This window comes from Aquarana catesbeiana, linkage group LG03, assembly GCF_042186555.1.
Source record: "Aquarana catesbeiana isolate 2022-GZ linkage group LG03, ASM4218655v1, whole genome shotgun sequence".
Lineage (NCBI taxonomy): Eukaryota > Metazoa > Chordata > Amphibia > Anura > Ranidae > Aquarana > Aquarana catesbeiana.
Window position 1 is genome coordinate 245,952,643 of NC_133326.1, and position 23,322 is coordinate 245,975,964.

Genomic DNA, 23,322 nt, shown 5'->3' on the forward strand with positions numbered 1-23,322 from the left:
AGATCACTCAGAAGTTCGGCCCCCCTCCTTTGCCGCCGTGCCATTCAGAAAGAGCAGCGCGCTTCGCGCATGTGCAATAGGGAACCAGCTGTGAAGCCGAAAGGCTTCACTGCCGGGTTCCCCTACTACAAATGGCGGTGGTAGCACCCGAGAGCCAATGGAAACATCGGCTGGGGTGCCGACATCGGTGGATTCCAGGGTAGCTGAACTCCTCTTTATCTTGCTAAAATGTATGCAGAGCAATAGGAAGGCAAATTTTTAAAGTAGGTTTATTGTTTAGCCTCTCCTACTTTTAATTTTAAGAAGGGCTGATTGAGTGGGATAATGCTCTCTGCTACTTGCTGGAATAGTCAATAGGCAGCATCTGGAAAATATTGATTTATCCTGGAGAACCCTTTTATGTTGAACAAAATCAGAAGTGAATGCACTTTTATAGCACCATAAAATTTCAGAACTGCTATAATAGCCTAAATTATTACTCTTTAATATCACAATGGTTACTGGCCCCTAAAATGAACCGGGGAGTTGTTCTTTACATATTGTGGTATCCTGTATAAACTAAAGTAAGAAAAAGCTGGACCAAAATATATAATAAACTATTAGACCTGTTACTAAAATTAAAGAACCAGGCTATGATGCCATAGGTTCATTTCACAGACATGTCTGTGCCCTGCTTCTAGTATGTCAGATAGTAAATGGCAGTATAAAAGCAAAACAAAATATATATATAAAAATTCAGTTCCTTTTCCCTGATGTGTAAAGTTTCATAGCATTAAAGTTATGAAGTAAAAACAGAACATATACAAACTACACAGCTTTGGGTAAAAAAATAAAAACAAAAAAACAGGAGTTAAAATAAATGATTCTAAATTATTATTTAGCTGAAGACAGATACTAACTTGAAATGCAGAACTTTGATTTGACCATAACACACACAAAAAAAAACAAAAAAAAAAAAAAAAACAGCAAAGCAAACAAAAACAAACCAGCCAGCATTTGTAATACACGGCAACTTGTTACAGCCATCCACAAAATCCAAAGTAACAGTTGCCCAAAATACACTTATAAAAAGAAAATAAATGGCAACATTTCATACAAAGGCTTTATTTATATTTTTCCTATTTAAATCACACCAAGTACCAGCAGGTGCATTTAAAATAGTTACTTTGAGATTCCTGTAGCAGTAAAAGTTAACTAAATTCATTTGTTGAGCTGTATACGTAAAACTATGCATCACAATTTTCCAACCAAATAATACATATTTATGCAGCTTGAACTATATTTTTTTTTTTCAAAACATGCCTGTAAAATTCTATTCAAGAAGTGTTAGTACTGACTAACCTAAAAGTGAAGATGGAATTACTAATAACACTGCATAACAAAATGATCAACCACATCTCCATGGCACTTCAACATTAATTTGTAACATTTAAGACTACAAATGTGTGCTCAAACCTTTTGTGCCTGAAAATATTTAGTACACAGAGGGCTCTAGTGTATATCACCAATAATAGGGACTCATGTAAACAGTCATAATCAAGGAAAACACATAGTTCTCCTTTACCTACACATTGAATACCGTTTTTTAAACTTATATATGTGCAAGAAATATCCCTTAATTTGGTGTGTTATTTGATCCCCTTTTTCATTTCTTGTGGGTTTATGACAGTCAGGTAGAAGTTCATTTGCATCATCAGCTAAATGTATAAAACAAACCACACAATTTATGGGGGAACCATTTTAGTGCTTATATTTTTTTCACCATCTCAGCCTTTTCACAAGCTTAGTTCATTTGTAAATTATGCAAAAATCATATTTACAGTATGATGTGACAATACTTCACTTTGATATTGAATACAGTTTGAAATCATGGGGGTGGGGTATCCCTCTCATCTATGCCCTATGATTCAGGAGGAGATACTGGTTCACCAACATCAGCTGACTTTAAAGTGGAGCTGCAGTTATGCACAGGAACCTGCAATCCACGTCTCCTGATCCAGTTCTCCTGATCAAACAGATGTCTGAACCCTAAAGTACTTGTAAACCTAAGATATGAAATACGAACAAAGCATATCATTCTATAGTGTGTACTTGTCTCAATTAGGAGCACCGAGTGTTATTGCCGTCTGCTGCTTCATTTTTCATTTCTCTGCTGAGTCACTTCTGCGAGGTATTCCTGACACCAAGAGAAAAATGGTGACAGGGAAGGGAGCTTGAGCTGATTGATGGCCTCAGCTCTGTGCCTACAGTATGTGCTGTGCAAAGGGGGGGGGGGGGTGTCTCTTCCCTCCAATCAGCTGTCAGAGCAGCTGTCAGACCTCACTGAGCTCTGCAGAGTATAAGGCTGGCCATACATTATACATTTTTGCTTTAGATTTGCCAAAACCATATAATAATAATATGAGGACAAACCTAAATACTTTCAATTTGTATGCAATCAGGCAGGCCCTTGCACTACATAGTTGTGGTTAAAAGTAAAGGTAAAGGAAATTGAAGAAGAAAATTGTATAATGTATGGCCAGCCTAACTTTAGCTCTGCACCCAGTTTACTGGCCTCTCAGACAAGCTGATAAATTCAGCACTGTGAATGGATGTAGAGAAGAGAATACTGCAGATAAACAGGTACAACTTATGTAGGAGGATTTGTTATATTTCTGTGTATCACCTGAAGATAGTCTCTTCACTAGGTATATGTAAGTGTTTACAACCACTTTACATCTGTAATACCAGGAGGCTAAGTTTATGTAGGGTATGTGTTTTACATGCAACTGCATTTTCACTGTTCATAATCTCTATTTAGCTGTTGGCATCTTAAACAAAATCTGCATTGACGGAAATTCATAGGCTGCTATATTACTTTCCAGCTCCTATGGCTTTGTTACTCCTCCAGTAGCTTACATGAAACAAGTGCACAGATCAAGTATCCTGACTTCACCAGCTGCATACTTTTTGACTCACAGCATTAAAGTAAGGGAAAGCCCAGCAAACAGCAGTTTCATAAGGAAGTCACAATGGCAGCCGAACTGCTTTCCACTGCACAAGTTTCTCTTAAACTGCAGCTCAACCTAATAATGTCTATACGACAGCAGACATAACTCTTATCTCAGAACTTTCTAAACTCCAATCTGATGGTTAGTGAAACCACTATGTTTTTGATTACAACCCAACTCCAGTCAATTTTTTTTTTTTTTTATTATAAAGAGTGAGGGAGGTGGTTTAGATTTCTTACTGTGACCCACTGGGGATATTTCCTCTCTTCCCATCCAGAGAAACCTATACAGAGAATGAGAGGGACTGGGACAGGAAGGCACCAAGGACAGTAATAAAAACAAACATTGTCAAGAGTTTCTAACCCTTCCCCACTCTATTTAAAATTAGGATGTTTTTGTCCTTGTCCCTATTGGAGAGATTCCCCATCAAAAAGGAAGGGAGAATAAATCTCCTCAATGAGGACACACACATTAATAAAAACCTGGCACGGGCTTTAACCCTTCTCAGGTCCATCTAAAACTAAATAAAAAAAAAAAATCTTGGCTGGGGTTGGGCTCTAAGCAATTTTCAGGGTCCCATCCAGAATATTAGTGGTGTATTTTTTTAAATGTATTGCAAGCACATAATGTAAGAAAGAATGGTTGGAAAGTACTTTAAACCTTTATATATACGCACAGTAGTATTCCATCTTAAAGGGTTTGCAACACCTAAAAATGGAAGGGCTTCTATAACTTTTGATTCTCAGTTTCAGGTAGATAAATGCTGAGCTTTTCACAAGATTACAACATTTGGATTGGGGCTTCTTTATGCTGGATGTGTTGCCATATGTTTTTGTAACATTTTCCATCTCAAGCAAAATCCTAGCAACAATCTATTGTTTTTACAGGGACATGTTCACAACAACACATTCAGGGTTGTCAACTGTCAGTAAATTCACAGAGCGTTTCTAAAATTCATGATTTTTACATGCGTCTGTAAATGTCCATTATGCACATGCAGTCTGCATGTTTGTAATGGACATTCACGGATACATGTAAAAATCATGGATTCCACAAACTGTCTGAATTTACTGACAGTTGGCAACCCTGAACTCATCACAGTTTGTTCGAGAAAAAAACACCACATGCTACATTTTTGCCTTTCAAGCTAAAAAAAAATCTTTCAAAAACACAGCACAGCTCAATGTCTCTAGGGTTCATCAACACTCATTAGCATATGTGTTGTTATTGTGAACGAGTCTTTACTGTCTTTGGCCATAATATATACTTATTCATTCATGTGAGGCCATATAATATAATCAACCTTCTGCAGCAGTAATAAGAACTGAAATGGATCTAATTTGTGAAGTAAATTACACAAGTATTTACTCTGGTTCAGTCAGGAACTTTCCCACTTGCAGATCTATTTTTTTCTTGCAAGGGACCATTCACTCAGGTATATGTGCAACTCACATTGACAATCTCTATTCAAGTAGTGACTACATTTCTTAAACATCTGTCTGTGAGAACCAGCATTAAAGGCTAAGTTAACCTTTGAAAAAAATTTAAACAAAAACATTTTTGCAGGTAAAAAAGATGTGGATTTATTTTTAATGTTTTTACTGGAGCCTGCAGAGTGTTCCTGCAGTCTTCCTCTAGCTTTTTGCCCACATCCCCAAACAACCTTCCAGTCACAAAGCTAGAGGAAGACTGAATAAACTACAAGCATGCTGAACAGCATGCTCACAGCCCATTCAAAATACAAAAGTGTGTGTGCCGTGGTGGCAGATGGTACTTGTAATTTTTTTTTTATTAACAGAAACTTGTGAATGAATGATGCTTCTGTGTGGGTGGAGCCCTACACAGCCACACTGTTTACAAGGAGTGAAAGCGGGTGTGGGGTGAGAATCCCCCACCCGCTGTCACGGACAGGGAAGCACTGGCGGTGGGTGCATAGGAGCATTTTACACCCTAAATCTGGGTGTAACATGTAACTTGCTCCTAAAAGGTGAACTTTAAAGGTGGCCATACATCGTAGTATTAGGTAGTCTGAAAACAAATAGCTGGGACATTGAAGGTTTGTTTTCCTGTCTACTATCCAAAGAAACAATTTAAAGTGATATAAACAAAACTCATTACATTTGTTAACTGACAATGATGTTGTGCAAACATCTATGCTGCCAGATGTAAACTGAAAGTTGAGGTTATTTATGAATGTAAACTTTCACAAACTGGCAACACATATATATATATATATATATATATATATATGTATATATGTGTGTGTGAACAGATGACATCATGCATTAGTATTGCAAACACTTCCATTGCAGAAGATTACTCACACATCCTAAAACTTGTGCATGCACAGTTGGTGCCTTTGTCTGGTGATGTTGGACAACCTCTTTTGATAACCCTTCACACCTCAATCTTACAGTTTGTCTGCAAAGTTTGACTGCAAAGGGATGCATTTTTAGACTTTACCAATGGCAAAACAGCTAAAGCACCCTCAAAAGACAGATTATCCAGCAACGTGACAGAATTTTTTGACATTCCTTTTATGTGTATGGCCACCTTTAGGAGTCTAGAGCAGACCTTGTTTTAAGGAGTCACAGACATTAAACGGGTTTACAGAAATTTCACCACCAACAAAACTGCTGTTGTGTAAAATGGTATATACAGAAAACAATATATTCTAAGAATCAAAGATTATTCAAGAGTGTAAAACATACACATCCAGTGATGGTGACCCTGAAGTTTATCAGCTCTTTAGTAAGCCTGTATTGCTATTGCTTGGCTCTAGGCTACAGCATCCAGTAAACAAGTTATACATATGGAACCATTTTTGTAAATTTAAACAAGTGAAAATCTTGCCAAGATCATATCAGGAGTACGCAAGCTTTTATTTTATAGGAACCCGTCTCATGATTTGGTGTCACTTACCTGAAAGCTGCATTTTCCAATGTGCACTTACAAATGTAGACTAAAAAAATAAGTGCATACCTAACCATTTTTTCTTCAGAAAAATATAAGATTAGCATTAGATTTTCCCTATGTAACTGTGGTGACTATTGGCAGAAGATGTTTGTCACAATATCAGTTAATGACTAGAAAAGGTGAAGAGAAATTTAATGTGATTCCCCGTTTATTGATGATGTTTCTCCTCTGGGTGAAGATGACCTGGATATTCCTCTCTCTGTGTTTTCAGAGCCAGATCCACTTTGACTGTGCTGATCCACTAATGTGGCACTGGATGCAGGTGGGGATTTTGTTTTTTCCTTAAAGTCTGTAATAATCACAGTTAGGTCCCCCACAGTGACCTCCAAATGCTGTGCACTACTTCTATCCACATTTTTCAACCGGGGCCTAGAGTAGACACAAGAGATGTAGCACTTTCATTAATAGACAGAAGGCAGTTGGAAAGGTTGGTTTGATTAAAATATTTCTCCAAATCTTTACAAATTAAAAAATGGCCCTTGGTTCAGGAAAGAAACAGTTAAATAATGACCCCAGGCTAGTCTTGGTTGTGCCAGTTCGTGCACCTCAAAATATACTTACATTAGCACGGTACAACTGAAATTTGTCAGTACACTCTCTCCCTATACAACTCCAGCAATGCTTTGGTATAAAGTAGGAGTTTTGGGAGTTGTTTAATAGCAATTTCAGAATCATCCTACCCAGAACAAAAATACATATTTTTCACACATTTTAAGAAGAGTAAATCATACCTTGTTTTCTTATTACTGTTCTTTTTAATTGGCGCTTCTTTTTCACTCTTTTCCTTCTCAATTTTATCTTTCTTTTCTTTCTTGGTCTGCATGGGTGGAACAAACTGCTGTGTTACTTGCTGTGACACCAGCTGGGAAACAGGTCGAGGTTTTCTGCATGAAGAAAAATACTAAACATGAACACACTGTCATTTTTTTTATATAGAACATAGACTGCATACCTAGTATCCTAGTGAAAACAAGTGAAATACCAGGGGTCTCCAAACTTTAAAAAAAAGGGCCAGTTAACTGTCCTTCAGGCTTCAGGAGGTTGAACTGTAGCCAGTATGGGTAGAAAATGTCCCGGCATCAGTGGGAGTAAACACTGCCCCGTCATTGGTTTTAACAGGAGGAATAGTGACCCATTGTTCGTCTTAGCAGGAAAACTAGTGCCCCATGGTTGGCATCGATGGGAGGAATAGTGCCCCCTTAAAGGTGTCAGTGGAAGGAATAGTGCCTCATCATTGGTGTCAGTTTGAAGAATAGTGTCCCAAGGGCCGAAGAGAGGCAAGCAAAGGGCTGCATCTGGCCCCCAGGCCACAGTTTGGAGACCACTGGCATAGACAATTTGATTTTCTTTCTTTACCATGGGTGGAAGGAAAGAAAATCGCTTGATTCCCTTAACACAAATCGGAGTTGATGGGGGAATGCCTCCCGCAGTGCTACTGTGTTCTGCTGGCAAGGAGTCATCCTGGCTGGCACTATTGGCCAAACCAAGATAAATTGGACTGCATAAAAACTTAAAAAACTCGGAAAAACTGCAATAGTTTGCTTTTTATTATAATTGTGAATTTTTTTTGTCAAACGGTACCATTGGTAACATCCAGGTGAGAAGGGGTTAAAACCCTCCAAACGTCTTGCTGCTCCGGCATGGAAAAAGTGGCGCCATTAGCCATGCTGGGATTGATGGAAGCCCGATGAAGAGGGTTGCAGCCCGCTGCCTGCAGACTGATGGTCAGGCTGGTCCTGTGTCCAGAGATGGTAAAGTCGCAGAGTACAAGAGGACACTGTGCCAGCCGCTGTAAAATCCTGGGCTGGTGGCAGGGAGGGGCCGGAATGTGCCGCGGACGATAAGATGTAACAACCGACGTGAGATGTTGTCAGGACTGGGAGAGCCAAGCAGAGCCAGAGGTACCAGGTGCGCTGGATGACAACAGCTTCGTACCGGAGACAAGGGGAACAGGAAACCTGTGGTGCACCATGGACTGCAAGCTGCTGAGTTGCTGTGACTACATGTCACAGCTTCCATCAATCGTGTAGTCACGGCAACTCTGACATCATCCAGCATGCCTGGTCCCTCTGGCTCTGCTCGGCTCTCCCGGTCCTGACAACATTCCACGGCAGTTGTTACATCTTACCGTCCCTTCCCTACCACCAGCCCAGGATTTTAACTTTTTTTTTCAGTCCAATTTATTTCGGTTTAGCCAATAGTTCTTTCATTTAACCAATGTTTTTTATATTCATTTTTTGGAGTTAACCCATAGAGTCCTGCTTTCAAGTTTTTCTTTCCTATAGCCCCTGGTGAAACGGCTGAATTTCGATCCACATATGGCTGACTTTAGACATGTAGAAATCAAAATACAATGTGGTTATTTCCTATACTTAACATACACTTTTAAGATCAAAAACTGCTGACAAGTGTTACCAAATCTTAATTTATTCTTTATATTCTGACACTTCTCCAATCAGTTCCACCGTTTGCCCATCCATAAAATCATGCATCATTTGATAATAAAAACAACTCTAATCTACCTAAATCCTATGTATGAATTTCTTTGCATAGTTACATTGGCTTAACTTGGACCAATGTTAAGTATACATAGAACATACCTGTGGGATCCCCATTGGAAGTGGAGAATCACTGAAGAATTCACAACCACTGCAGTAAACTCCACTGTCTTCCAGGTCCCATGCTGAGCAGCTTGGCAAGGGTGCCATTTACAGAAATCTTTGCATTTTTCTCAGTGACTGCAAAAAGTTCTCTAATTGCATGAGGTAGAGATGCTGTCACTGTTCTGATTCTGCACATCATCTAATGAAAGTATGTCTTGCATTAATTGAGGAAAAACACAGGGCATTCTGTGAATCACGCCCGTGCCGAGCGTGTGACCCCGTGTCCACTATGCGGCAAGTCAGCCTTTGATATGGGACCTTAGAGACCGTGGCGATCATTGTAGTAGCAGTGACTATTACAGTGATTTTCTGGTGCCACAGGTAGAGGTCGACCGATATATCGGCCGGCCGATATATCGGCCGATATTTGGCGTTTTTTACTTAATCGGCATCGGCCGATTGTGCTGATAAAAAAGGCCGATTATAACTTCAGCCGTGACTTGCAAATGACTTCTGTAATAGAAGTTAATGCAAGTTTCCCTAAGTTGCCTGTGGAGAGGATTCTCCCCTCCTCTGGGCAGCCTGCCAAGTCTGATAAGAAGATACATTTGTATCTCTTTCAGGTTCTTTTTATCAATAGACTGAACTCTGTGTGTAGAAGTTTTCAGTTTAACCATTTAAAGACTAAATCTTTTCTGACACTTGTTGCTTACAAGTAAAAATCCTGTATTTTCTGCTAGAAAATCACTTAGAACCCCCAAACATTATATATATTTTTTTAGCAGAGACCCTAGGGAATAAAATGGTGATTGTTGCAATATTTTATGTCACACGGTATTTGCGCAGCGGTCTTTCAAACGCAATTTAAAAAAAAAAAATACAGTAATGAATTAAAAAAAAAAAAATAAGCAGTAAAGTTAGCCCATTTTTTTTCGTCCAAAAGTTTTGATTACCTGTTTTTGTGTATTTATTATTTAAGATAGTTTTTTTTTTTTTTTTTTTTTAGTTTTTTTTTCTAAATTGTACATACAAGTGAACTGATTGAAGGTTTGTTTTGTTTAATGTTTAAATGAAAAAAAATTTCTGTATTACTTAAGGCTGCTTTCACACTGGAGCGGGCAGGCGTTGATGGTAAAACGCTGCTAGTTTTAGCGGCGCTTTACCGTCATTTTAGAGGCGCTATTTGGCTGCTAGCGGGGCGCTTATAACCCAGCTAGCGGCCGAGGAAGGGGTTAAATGCGCCCCTGAAGCGCCGCTGCCAAAACGCTTTGCAGGCGCTTCGGCAGCGGTGCGCATTCATTTCAATGGGCAGGAGTGGTGGAGGAGTGGTATACACCGCTCCAAAGATGCCGTTTGCAGGACTTTTTTTTACATCCTGCCAGTGCATCGCCTCAGTGTGAAAGCTCTCGGGATATCACACTGAGACTGCAGGGGAGCCGTTTTACAGGCACTTTACAGGTGCTATTTTTAGCCTAAAAGCGCCTGAAAAACGCCCCAGTGTGAAAGGGGTCTAACTGTTAGATTTTATGAGATGAAGGGAAAAAAGAAAGGAAAAAAAAAAATCGGCCAAATATATCGGCCCAAAAAAATCGGCATCACATATCGGCCATCGGCCACCGCGATTTCTAAATATCGGCATCGGCATCGGCCAGAGAAAAACCCATATCGGTCGACCTCTAGCCACAGGTATGGCATACAAATACTGCTAGTTATACATTAGTAGGATTTTGTTTGAAAGTTCGTTTGATTTTCTAATCATTGGTGGGGTCAAACCGACATTCGATTTCGGTCACAGTGATTAGAAAACTCAATGGGGCAAGATGGAAAATTTTTCCTGAACAAACAAATTTATAACAGTGAATGTTGTTTTCGTTGTTTTTTGGAAATTACATTCATTTGAACTGAATGGAAAAATGTAACTAAATTTTAAAGTACTTTTGAACAACATTCTTACAGTCTTCAAAACGTAGAAAGAATTTTCATGTAAATGTTAATTTTAAAATCTACTAGTGCATAACCAGAATGTGCAAGTAATCCATACCTGGAATTCGTGTTTAAGGCATATACTGTATAGAAGTACTTAATTTTTGCGTTAAACAAATGCATCTCAATTGGTCCTTCTTGCAGCTTCATGTAGAATGTGGGCCAGAACACAGGAGGAAAGCACTAGGACCCAGTCAAGGTTTTCCTGCTGTCAGTCTAATAAAGAGATAACCTATGACATGAGTGTAATACAGCTCCTCCTCCAGTGATCAATTAAGCAAGCTGTTCTGCTATTGCACTAGTTAGCCAATCTTGTTATCCAGATACTCATACCCAATGAACCTGATTGGCTGCTATGTGATACTTTCACTTGGCAAACAGTCACTGCATGCTCTCATTAACAAAGCTCAAATGTGAACATCTCCCTTCAACTATATCAAGCCAGCTGACAGAATAGCACATTAGCAAACTATCACTGTATCCTGACATCCAAGCTTCTTTGCAGCTTGAGATCTAATCAGCAGGCACCTGCCTAGTAGAAAAAGACAGAAAAGAAACAAATATGCAAACCTGTACTACACATATGCTGGGCAGCCACAAATGTGATTTTATAACCACAAATGTTTCCTAGGACTGCACACCAATGTAGTGAATGACAATTTTATGATTATACTTGTAGTAATGTTACTTTTTTTTGGCAGTTAATTGCTGACATGTAGGGTATTTATGACAGAAGAGATCCCATCAGTCTCATAAAAGCTTCTTCCTATTGTCAGCTGTCAAGTACACTGAGCTGCGCATACGCAGCTCAGCATACATGGGAGTGAAGTCACTGCGGCCCAGCCATTCAAGCAGCCGAACACACAAAAGCCAGAAGGAAGACTGGACAAAGATGGAAGCTCCTAAGGCCCGCCGATGGATTACACCACAGTGCTGGAGGGCTTCTTTGACAGGTAAGTCTGCCATAATGTGCTAATATGCTGTCCACATTGTGGCATAACCCACCTGCCCCCCCCCAAAAAAAGACAAAACCTTCACAGACGGTGGGTGGGCATTTGGAGATTGGTGCTGAGCTCAATCTCAATCCAGCACTGTGCCCGTCCGCAGCAGTTCTTCTCCCCTTTCTCTCTTCACACAAGACACTAGGCAGTAGTGGGAGCCATTGGCTCCTGCTTCAGACAGATCCTGTGAGAGCAGGGCTGGGCCAGGCTATTTGTGTCTATAGACACACACAGCCTGGCTCGGAATCAAGTCCGCATGTCTGCCCCCATAGCAAGCAATTTGCTATGGGGGCAGGCACAGAAGCAGAGGAGCCAAGATCGCCAACCCCAGAAGCATAACATGTTTGTTATTTTAATTAAAAAAAAATAAATAAAAACAAGCTTTACAATCACTTAAAGCAGAGTTTTTGTGTTTATTAAAAGTCAGCAGCTACTAAAAGACACGCTCACCTGTCCCATGATCCAGCGATGCGGCCTTCTGAACCCTCGGTTCTCTCCCTCGCCTCTCCCTGGGCTGGCATTACAAGTGTAGGCACCTGGCTGTGACAGCTTGCGGCTTCACAGCTGGGAGCGCACAGCGCATGTGCGAGTCACGCTGTATCTCCTCAGTGGCCAGGCAATCTTCTGGGACCTGTGACATGTCCCGGAAGATTGCAGGGAGAGGAGAACTTCCACTCAAATCGCCTAGGCGGCTCGAGCAAAAGATGGGGGTACCTGACAAAACTAGGTACCCAAAAAAATTGACATGCCAAATGTGGCATTGAAGGGGTCGAGGAGTGCTTTAAGCAGAACTTCCACTTTTGGGTGGAATGGAGCTTTAAGGTCTAAGAATAGGTTTGAAAAGTTTGTTACCGATTGCTGAGGTGTGTACTCAGAGAAGAGAATGCATGTGTGATCAAACGCCCGAAGAGTGCCCAATCAGCTAGCGCTGATGTAACTCAGGTTGCCTCTAAGCATTTAAGAGAAGCACTCCACAAACCTCTTTTGGGGATCCTTCATGTGACTGACATTAAATGACCAGACGAATACCCAGGATACCCATAAGAAGAGACAGCTGTGTGCAGAAAACAGGCGGTGTAGGCATATGGATGTCTACGTCCATGCTTGAAAGGGCCTGGGCCCATGCTACATCATCAACAGAGGGAAAGGAGGAAGGGATTGAGGGGGTTTTAACAGAAAAAGCCCAGCTACCTTACAAATCCACATAACAGAATGCAACCCAAGATTACATCAAGTGTAAAGTAAGTTCAGCAGGAAAAAAAAAAAAAAAAAAAAAAAAAAGGATTTAAACTCAACAACTATCAGGATCTGATAAATGGTTTTCAATGTTTTTGACAAATAAATATGTGAAAGGTATGGGGTGCATTCGTAGTCATTCCCCCCCAAGTCTTTTTGGGTATATCTCTACCAGCTTTGCACATCTAGAGAGTGACATTGTTGCCCATTCTTCTTTGCAAAATAGCTCAAGCTTTGTCAGATTGGATGGAGAGCGTCTATGTACAGTAATTTTCCAAGTCTTGCCAAGATTATCAATAGGACTTTGACTGAGCCATTCTAACAAATGAATATGCTTTGATCTAAATCATTCCATTGTAGCTCTGGCTGTATGTTTAGGGTCATTGTCCTGCTGGAAGGTAAACCTCTGCCCCAGTCTCAAGTCTTTTGCAGACTAATGCCGTGTACACGAGTGGAATGTCCGACAGAAAAAGTCAGATGGGAGCTTTTCATCGTATATTCCGATCGTGTGTATGCCCCATCGGACTTTTTATGTCGAAAATTCCGATGGACCTAGAAAGAGAACACGTTCCAATACCTATCGGGAAAACCGCTCGTCTGTATGCTGTTCCGATGTACCAAAAATTACGCATGCTCTGAAGCAAGTACGAGACAGAAGCTATTGGCTACTGGCTATTGAACTTCCGTTTTCTAGTCCCGTCATATGTGTTGTATGTCACCGCGTTCTGGACGGTCAGAATTTGGTGTGACCGTGTGTATGCAAGACAGCTTGAGCGAAATTCCACCGGAACTCCGTCAGAAAAACCTTCAGAGTTTATTCCAATGGGAAAACCGGTCGTTTGTACAGGGCATTACAGGTTTTCTTCTAAGCTTGCCCTGTATTTGGCTCCATCCATCTTCCCATCAACTCTGATCAGCTTCCCTGTCCCTGCTGAAGAAAAGCATCCCCACAACATGATGCTGCCACCACCATGTTTCATAGTGGGGATTGTTTGTTCAGGGTGATGTGCAATGTTAGTTTTCTGCCACACATAGCGTTTTGTTTTTAGGCCAAAAAGTTTAATTTTGGTCTCATCTGACCAGAGCACCTTCTTCCAAGTGTTTTCTATGTCACCCACATGGCTTCTTGCAAACTGCAAATGGGACTACTTATTTATAGCTTTTGTTCAACAGTGGCTTTCTTCTTGCCACTCTTCCATAAAGGCCAGAATTGTGGAGTGAAGGACTAATAGTTGTCCTGTGGACAGATTCTCACACCTGAGCTGTGGATCTCTGAAGCTCTTCCAGATTTACCATGGGCCTCTTGGCTGCTTCTCTGATAATTGCTCTCCTTGCCCAGCCTGTCAGTTTAGGTAGATGGCCATATCTTGGTAGGTTTGCAGTTGTGCCATACTCTTTCCATTTTCGGGTGATGGATTAAACAGTGCTCCATGAGATGTACAAAGCTTGGAATAGTTTTTTTTATAACCTAACCCTGCTCTAAACGCCTTCACAACTTTATCCCTGACCTGTCTGATGTGTTCCCTGGCCTTCACAATGCTGTTTGTTCGCTAAGATTCTCTAACAAACCTCTGAGAGCTTCACAGAACAGCTTTATTTATACAGAGATTAAAATTACACACAGTTGGACTCTATTTATGAATTAGGTGACTTCTGAAGGAAATTGGTTCCACTAAATTTTAGTTGGGAGTATCAGAGTAAAAGAGGGCTGAATACAAATGCACGCCACACTTTTCACATATTTATTTGTAAAAAGTTTTGAAAAACCAATAATCAATTTCCTTCCACTTTACAATTATGTCCCACTTTGCGTTGGTCTATCACATAAAATCCCAATAAAATAAATTTACGTTTTTGGTTGTAACATAACAAAATGTGGAAAATTTCAAGGGGTGTGAATACTTTTTCAAGGGACTGTATGTTACCGTTGGAACATCCCTTTTAAATCCTTCCACAGCCTATCAAAAACACCAGCATTAATTCAAAATGTCTCCCAGGACTGAGCTGAAATGATCACAAAGATGGGCTGTGGATGGATTCTTAAACCTTAACGCATTTCCCTTATGTGCTTCTTCAGAAGGATGTTCTAAAAGGCAAAAAGACAAAGTAAAGCAAAAAGTAAAGCATCTTTGAGACAACACAAGTGACAGCAAGTGTGTTCTGCAGTGACCACGTGGGACTCCTAGAAATCCACAATACTAATAAACTAGATCTTAGTGTAACGAACACTAGATCATAATAGCACTTGAAAACAAATGAAAATAAATTTACCCCACTTTCTCTAGGCCCTAATATGCTTCGGCACATATAGCCCTGGTTGCTTTCCAGTGGCGGCTATTATTTCTGAGGGCAAGCGTGTGAGTTTTCCGAGTGGGCATGCGTGGTGCCAGCACATGCCAATAAGAATTTCAACAGTCAGTATAAATAGGATACATGTATTATAATCATTTGTTTTACCAACACTATGATCTAGTTGATTAGTATTGTTGACTTCTGGGAATCCCACATGGTCAGTTTTAAACTAGCCTTGCTGGAGGTAAATGTCTTTTTTTTTTTTGCATGTGTGCGCTGTAATATTTTGTTCTGTTGTATGGTCTTATGGCTGCACCATCTTTAATGGATCTTTTAGGGTGTACCTCCCAAATATTTTGTTTGTTTATTGTATGGATTCTGACCAAATCCTTTTGGGCAAGGAGCACCCCACTCCCTCATTAAGTACCTCTCATTAGTGTCCACTTGTGTCATGGGTGGAGACCTCAAAGTTCTCCCATTTAAAAGAGTGTATTGCTCTCATGGTTCAGAGAAGCAGGATCCCCCAATCTATGGATAGTGTAGGACCCACTAATCATGGGGTACTTTGTCACAGTAAGTGGGCTTAGCACCATATAGCAATATGGTGTGACCAAATCCCCATATTTTTTGCTAATGTTTTTTGAAAATGTTTAGGTGTTTCAAACTAGCCTTGCTGGAGGTAAATGTCTTTTTTTGCATGTGTGCGCTGTAATATTTTGTTCCGCAGCACGGCGGGGGACCCGATCCACGTGGCCGGTGGGCGCGATCGCAGTCAAGAGAGCCAGCACGGGGATTTGTGTGTGTAAACACACAAATCCCCGTTCTTTCAGGGGAGAGGAGACATATTGTTTGTTCCTACTAAGCAGGAACAACGATATGTCTCCTGCCCCAGTCAGTCCTATCCCCATACAGTTATAACACATCCAGGGAACACACATTTAACCCCTTGAGTGCCTAGTATTAACCCCTTCCCTACCAGTGACATTTACACAGTAATCAGTGCATTTTTATAGCTCTCATCGCTGTATAAATGTCAATGGTCCCAAAAATGTGTCAAAAGTGTCCGATCTGTCCACTGAAATATTGCAGTACCGCTAAAAATCGCAGATCAACGCCATCACTAGTAAAAAAAAAAATAATAATAATAAAAATGCCATAAATCTTTCCCATAGTTTGTAGATGCTATAACTTTTGCGCAAACCAATCAAGATTACGCTTATAGCTATTTTTTTTTGCCAAAAATATTTTGAAGAATATATATTGGCCTAAACTGATGGAAGAATTTTATTTTTAAAAAACATTTTTGGGGAAATTTATTATAGCAAAAAGTAAACATTTTGGCGTTTTTCTTAAAATTGTCGCTTTTTTGTTTATAGCGCAAAAAAAAAAAAAAAAAAAAAAAAAAACGCAGAAGTGATCAAATACCACCAAAAGAAAGCTCTATTTGTGGGAAATAAAGGATGCAAATTTTGCTTGGGTACAGCATTGCATGACCACGCAATTGTCAATTAAAGCGACGCAGTGCCAAATTGTAAAAAGTGCTCTGGTCGGGAAGGGGGTAAAATTTTCAGGGGCTGGAGTGGTTAAAGAGGAGCTCCAGTCTGGAAAAAAATTTAAATTCAGCAGCTACAAATACTGTATCTGATGACTTTTAATATAAGAACACTGTGACGGGAGTCACTTTGGGTGGGGGTGGAACCCAGCTTGCGGACACAGTCCTGTTGAGGACAGGAGGTCCGTCGCAGACACTTACCTGTCCAGGGATCCCGCAATGTCGGCACCCTGAACCGATTTGTCAAACAGCTTTGGGTGCAGGCACCGGAATTGTAAGTAAGGGAAACTGGCAGTGAAGCAATCAGGCTTCACATCCAGGTTTCCTACTGCGCATGTGCGAGTCGCACTGTGCCTTCTGAATGGTCTTGTTGTCTTCTGGGACCTGTATGTGTCCCAGAAGGCAGCGGGGGGGGTGGGTGTTGAGGGGGCAGGAAAAGCTAGGAGATCGCTGCAGCGATCTTACCCAGAAGTGGGAGCGGGTACCTGTCAAAACCAGGTACCCGCTCCCCCCCCCACAAAAAGTGACCAATATGGCATTGGAGGGTGCAAACAAGCAGAGCTTCCCCTTTTGGGTGGAGATCTGCTTTAAGTGTTTTTTAACAATGTAGAGGGACAATTTTTCCTCCTTTTTATTAGTCAATGACATTTCTTTTAAAGAACCTCCACCTGAAAAGTCTCAACATGATTTGGCTTTCCCCAGGTGAATCAGGGAAATAGTGATTAGTACTTGTACAGATTTTAGGGATGTGGTGGCCAAATAATGTAGTACTAACTATAGTGAATGTTCACCCAAAACCTACCTAATGCTAAACCTACTTGCAGCCACATCCTAAACCTAATGTATATAACCCTGTAAAGGAAAAAAAAAAAATTCACTATACTTACCTTTTTCTGAAGCCAATCAAGTCAAGTCTCCAGCGGCAACTGCTGTGTAGAGAGAGAAAGCCATTAACGGTTGGAAAATGCCTGGGAAGTGACATCACCCATAGACTTATTATGGGGCTTCTGCTGTCAGCTGCCTCTCCTGCACACTCCCACACACTGAAGCCGCCGCTGACAGCTCAGCCTGGGACCGGACTGGCTGCAGCAAAGGTAAGTATAGCGATTTCTTCTTTACAGGACTAAATAAATTAGGCTTAGAATGTGGCTGAGAGTAGGATTAGAGTTAGACAGGTTTTGGCTTCCACTTCGATCCTGCTCCCATCCCCATTCTAACTATCCTGTAAAGGAAAGAGGTCTATACCTGCCTATTGTGAGGGTGGCTTGGTCCAGTTACATGATCTCTCCAGCGGCAGCTTCAGTGAAGAGGAGAGATCGCCGAAAATGGCTGCAGAGCGTAGTGACTCCATCCGTAGGCTTACTATGGGGCATCTGTTGTAGAATGTCCCTCCTCTTCATTAAAACCGGTGCTAGGAGGGGATCATGTGACCAGACCAGAGAACCCTTTCCTTTACAGCTGGGGTGCCCACCCGCTGGCCCGCCACGTCTTGCTCTGGGATGGCGGGTCGGCAAGTCCAGATCTCAGGTTCCGACCCACCATCCTTGAGCATCAGTGCGAAGAACGGAGCCGCCGCTAGAGGAAGCAGAGGTGATGCTTTCTGTATTGCGCCAGCTCCCTCACAGGTGGAGCGATACCAAATGTACTCCACCTGTGACAGGAAGTATTGGCTCTGCTCTCTACTACAGCCGCATGCTTCTGTCACACTGATCCTCGGGATGGCGGGTCGGGACATGGGAACCCACGATCCTGGACAGCAGCAATCAGTACCAGCCAGCAGTACCAGTAATCAGTACCAGCCAGCAATAGTAGTACCAGTACAGGCCAGCAGTACCAGTATTCAGTACCAACCAGCAGTACCAGCCAGCAGTACCCACCAGCAGTACCATCCGGCAGTAGCCAACAGCAGTGCCAGCACCTGTCGGTAGTACCAGCCCTGGAGGACAGCCAGCAGCAGCCACCAGCCATGACCACCTGGGGGACAGCAGCAGCCAGCGATATCTGCAGGATTCCTGAGGAAGAAGTGACGATTGAGGTCAGTTGAGGTGCAGTTAAACCGCAGTGCATCAGTGTGAAAGCAGCCTTAGGCCCCTTTCACACGATTGGTCTGTTTGGGTCCGCCTGTCTGTTTTTCAGGTGGACTCAAACTGACTCTCCATTCACCTCTATAGAGCGGCAGATGTAAACGGACTTGTGCCCGTTTACACCCGCCTATCTTCAGTCCGATCTACTTAAAAAAAAAAAAAAAAACAAAAAAAAAAACAAAAAAAAAAACAAAAGGGGATCTGGCCCCTTCCGTTTGGGCAGATCGGATTGGAGGGCCCTTAGGGTAGAGTGGGCTGTGTCCATGTCTGCTCTACATATGCAGAGTGGACACAGACCTGTCATCCGCCCTTTACGCTCATTGTGGCCCGTGACCGATTACCAAGTCACTAAAGTGGCCCTCGCTCCTCAAAAGGTTGGGCACCCCTTCTTTACAGGGTAGTTAGAATAGGCTTATAATGGGTGTGGGAGCGGGTTTAGGCATAGCTAGTATTTGTCTGGCCTACTTTAACCACTTGCCGACAGTGCACTGTACATTTAATGGTACTGTGTGGGATGACTGTGCAGAATCATGTTTATATATGTATTTCTGGCTAAGGGGCGTGCGCCTGCCCGACTGTGCTGCGATTCATTACAGCACATGCCGATCACCGGGTCCCGCCCAATGATTGACTGCCAGCACCTGGTGATGGGCTCTGAGCTTCCCTGAACACAGCTATGTGAGTGTAAACAATAAAGAGCTGTGTTCAGTAAGAGGGGAACAACTAGATGCCCAGTAGAAGCAGCAGACAGTACAAACAAACACTTGTTAGGCACATATTAAACCCCTTGATCGCCCTAGATGTTACCCCTTCCTACCCAGTGTCATTAGTACAGTGACAGTGCATAACATTAGCACTGATCACTGTAATAATGTCACTGGTTATGTCAGTGGCAGTTAGTCAGTCCCCCCCACTGCACCAGTTAGTGTCAGATTGTCCGCCACACTATCGCAGTCCTGTTAGAAGTCGGCGATTGTCCACCATTATTAGTTTAAAATAAATAAATAAAAATTCTAGTATATATTCCATAGTTTGCTGACACTATAATTTTCTCATAAACCAATCAATACACACTTATTGGGATTTTGTTTATTTTTTTTACCAAAGACAAAAATATTGTACTAAGAGATTTGTTTTTTTTTTTATTGGATAGGTTTTATAGCAGTATGCAAAAAATATTGTTTTTTTTTCAAAATTGTTGGTCTATTTTCATAAAAAAATAAAAAACCCACTGGTGATCAAATACCACCAAAAGAAAGCTCTATTTGAGTAAAAAAAAAAAAAAATATTATATAAACTTTGTTTGGGTACAGCGTTGCAATTGCCAGTGAAAATAACGCAGTGCGGCATGGCAAAAAATGGCCTAGTCATAAAGGGGGTAAAATCTTCTGCAGCTGAAGTGGTTTACTTTATCAGCAATTTGAGATAAAGTAGCTCTTCTGTTCGGACCACACAAACCATGACCACCCATGAGCCTGTTGCCAGTTTTCCTTACTTGGACAACTTTTGGTGGGTCCTGACCACGGAAGAACCACAACAGCTGCAGTTTTGGAGATGCTCTGACCCAGTCCTCTAGCCATTATAATTTGACCCTTGCCTAAAGGGCCGTAAACACGGGCCAAATATCAGGCAGCATGGGCTGGTTCAATAGAAACCAGACAACATTTGGTTCAGATGTACGGTAGTCGGCCCAACAGAAGCCGGCTGTTTGGTCAGCTTCTGTTGAAGAGTCATGACCGAAAATGGTCTGACGATTGGAATCCGAGTAGTGCTCTCAGCCAATGAAAGCACTGTTCGGTGTGTTCTGACGAGGGTTGTCCCCCCTGTAAGAACACACTAGCTCAGGGGGGGAAACTGTTGTACTAACATTGCATAGTTAATACAGAGGCTCCTTCTGAGCTCTTCATTTTTTTTCGTTCAGGCTGCTGGGTTCAACAGAAAAACACTACTAGTGTGTGCTAGGCTTAACTCCTTGAGAGGGCGTTGGTGCCAAGCAGCCGCATATTTGTGTGCAATAGTGCAAATAGAGCTGTGCTGAGAGTGTGTGCTCCTGGCACAGTCACCAGCAGTTAACGGAAAGCGATTGGGAGCTTTCTGATCATGTGACCGCCAATCACGGCGGTCACATGACCTTAGGCCATGCTCCTCCTCCCAGCATTCTAAAAACCTTAAGGGGTCAGCAGGCACCGGCTCCAGGGGGTTAAAGAAGAGTTGCGCCCCCCCCCCCCCCCCCCAAAAAAAATAAACAAAAGTCAGCAGCTACAAATTCTGTAGCTGCTGAATTTTACTATTAGGGCACTTACCTGTCCAAGCATCCACTAGTGCCCTCACGAGAAAAGAGCCTTTAATCAGTTCTCGGGAAACGGCACCGCCATTCTGGCTAAGGGAAAGATGGTTGTCTTTATTCAACTTTACCAACTATGTATGTAACTATGGAAACCGGCAGTAAAGCCTTGCGGCTTCACGGCCAGTATCCAAGCACGCTGCGCTGTGAATGGGCCGGCTGCAGGGGGGGACTGAACTTCTGGGTCACTTTGCCACGGTGAACTGAGTCGGGAGCGGGTACCTGTGAAAACCAGATACCCACTCCCCCTCCAAAAAGGTGACAAGTGAAGCTTCCCCTTTTTGTTGGAGCTCCGCTTTAAGGCAGGCAGTAGATTATGCTATTTTCTTTCCTTCAACCATGGGTTCCAGGAAATAAAATTGCTCAGTTCCCCCATCAACACATTGTTGATGGGGGTGTAATCCCTCCCCATCCCTCTCACACCGCTATTGTGTTCTTCTGGTGGGAAGCCTTCTCTCCCAGTAAAACACAATGATCTACAGCCACCAGCAGTCAAAATCAGGTGCCCAAAAAAAGAAAAACCAGGCTGGTTGTACTAGAGTTGATCGGGGGATTGACTTTAGTCGGGGGGATTGATTTTGATGCCCATAGAGGAATCAAAATGTGGCTGGTTCCTACTGAACAAAATTTGATCCATCTGTTTAAGTCACTGAAATCCTTGCACTTGCCAATTGTTTCTGGATTTCAAAACATCAACTTCAGGGTCACTAGCTGTCTAATATCTCCCAGGTGCCATTGTCATGGGATCATCAATGTTATTGATAATGTGTAGTCCTGGTCATATAGGTAATACACAAGAAACCTACAATGTAGAGTCCAGGAAGATGGAGGCAGGAGAAGTGAGACTCACCGAGTGGAGGTCCCCTTGCGCACATCACACATCAGGCACTTGAAGGCCTCGGCGCTGTTCTTGAAGGTGCAAACGCTGCAGTCCCAGTATCCTTCGTCTGAGGAGGGCTTCGGCTGTCGCTTCGGTCTGCGGGGAGATACACACAGGTCACATACACACACGTCCCATATATATATGTATACACAGGTCCTATATACACAGCACACAACAAGGCCTCTCCCCGTCCGCCCGCCGGCCGGCCGGCCTCCTCCCCGGGACAACCCGCCCGCCGTGTCCTCCGGCACCGCTCACCTGGTAGGGCTCTTTTTGTCTCCCATGCTGTGACGGACGAGGAGAGCCGGAGGCCCAGCGCTGAGGCCCGGACAGCGAAGCGGGAGCAAGCGGCTGCGCCGACCGCGATCCCCCGCAGCCAGCTGTCCGCCGCCGCCGCCGCTGCCGCCGCACGTGACCCAATTCGGCCAATCACAGGGCGCCCATCGCTGAGCCAGGACAGCCGGGGAGGCTGCTAATTGAGATCGGCGGTTGGAGCGCAGTCAGTGAGAGAATGATTGTGAGGGGAAGGAGAGCGCTGACATGGCCGAGAGATAGAGAAAGAGAGGCTACAGTGTGAAACATGGGACGGCTCACGGCGGGGCATCACCCCCACACATGTCAATACAACAACAGTCAGTGGGGAGCGCTGTGTGTACATCTACACACAGCCCACTTCTCACCTCTGAGCATACAGAAACTATATGTATATAGAGAGCAGTGACATCACACCGGGTTATATCAATGCGTTCTATTATAGTGTGCATCCATTCCCCAAAACAATCCTCAACTCTATTACACTTTCCCTGGTCTTAGAGGTGGTGCCAGTCTAGGTCTGGTTTACACTAAGGCTCCTTTCATTCGGCTTTAGCTGCACTGCAAATTCCAGCAAAAACAATCTACGGATTTCTGCGACTGGGATACGGTGGGCGCTCCACCGATTCCTGCGACTGGGATACGCTGGGCGCTCCACCGATTCCTGCGACTTTGATACGCTGGGCGCTCCACCGATTCCTGCGACTTTGATACGCTGGGCGCTCCATCGATTCCTGCAGCTGGGATACGCTGGGCTGGGATACGTTGGGCGCTCCATCGATTCCTGCGGCTGGGATACGCTGGGCGCTCCATCGACTCCTGCGGCTGGGATACGCTGGGCGCTCCATCGATTCCTGCGGCTGGGATACGCTGGGCGCTCCATCGACTCCTGCGGCTGGGATACGCTGGGCGCTCCATCGATTCCTGCGGCGGGGATACGCTGGGCGCTCCATCGATTCCTACGGCGGGGATACGCTGGGCGCTCCATCGATTCCTGCGACTGGGATACGCTGGGCGCTCCACCAATTCCTGCAGCTGGGATACGCTGGGCTGGGATATGCTGGGC

The 23,322-nt window shown here is 43.0% G+C and overlaps 1 protein-coding gene across 3 annotated transcripts; it reads right to left on the minus strand.

Annotated features, from left to right (window-relative positions):
• Nucleotides 1–1,088: 1,088 nt before the first annotated feature.
• YAF2 (YY1 associated factor 2) lies at nt 1,089–22,539 on the minus strand. Of its 3 annotated transcripts, none has more exons than XM_073619936.1 (5): nt 22,203–22,539; nt 21,912–22,037; nt 17,521–17,559; nt 6,698–6,850; nt 1,089–6,335 (listed from the first exon to the last, which is right to left on the minus strand). In XM_073619936.1, exons 1-5 carry the CDS (start codon nt 22,226–22,228, stop codon nt 6,098–6,100), a joined length of 582 nt encoding a protein of 193 aa, XP_073476037.1. In that variant the 5' UTR covers nt 22,229–22,539; the 3' UTR covers nt 1,089–6,097. The 3 variants fall into 3 exon arrangements, with proteins under 3 accessions (XP_073476037.1, XP_073476036.1, XP_073476038.1); XM_073619935.1 differs by having other exon boundaries at nt 17,521–17,562; XM_073619937.1 differs by lacking the exon at nt 17,521–17,559 and having other exon boundaries at nt 22,203–22,518.
• Nucleotides 22,540–23,322: the final 783 nt, after the last annotated feature.

What these genes read in the sequence shown, in the direction of transcription:
- YAF2 (XM_073619935.1), bottom strand. Translation starts at nt 22,228, where the DNA reads ATGGGAGACAAAAAGAGCCCTACCAG. An exon ending in GACAAAAAGAGCCCTACCAG is followed by an intron (nt 22,038 to 22,202) that starts GTGAGCGGTGCC and finishes ATCTCCCCGCAG; the next exon opens with ACCGAAGCGACAGCCGAAGC. An exon ending in TTGATTGGCTTCAGAAAAAG is followed by an intron (nt 6,851 to 17,520) that starts GTAAGTATAGTG and finishes TTCTTCATGCAG; the next exon opens with AAAACCTCGACCTGTTTCCC.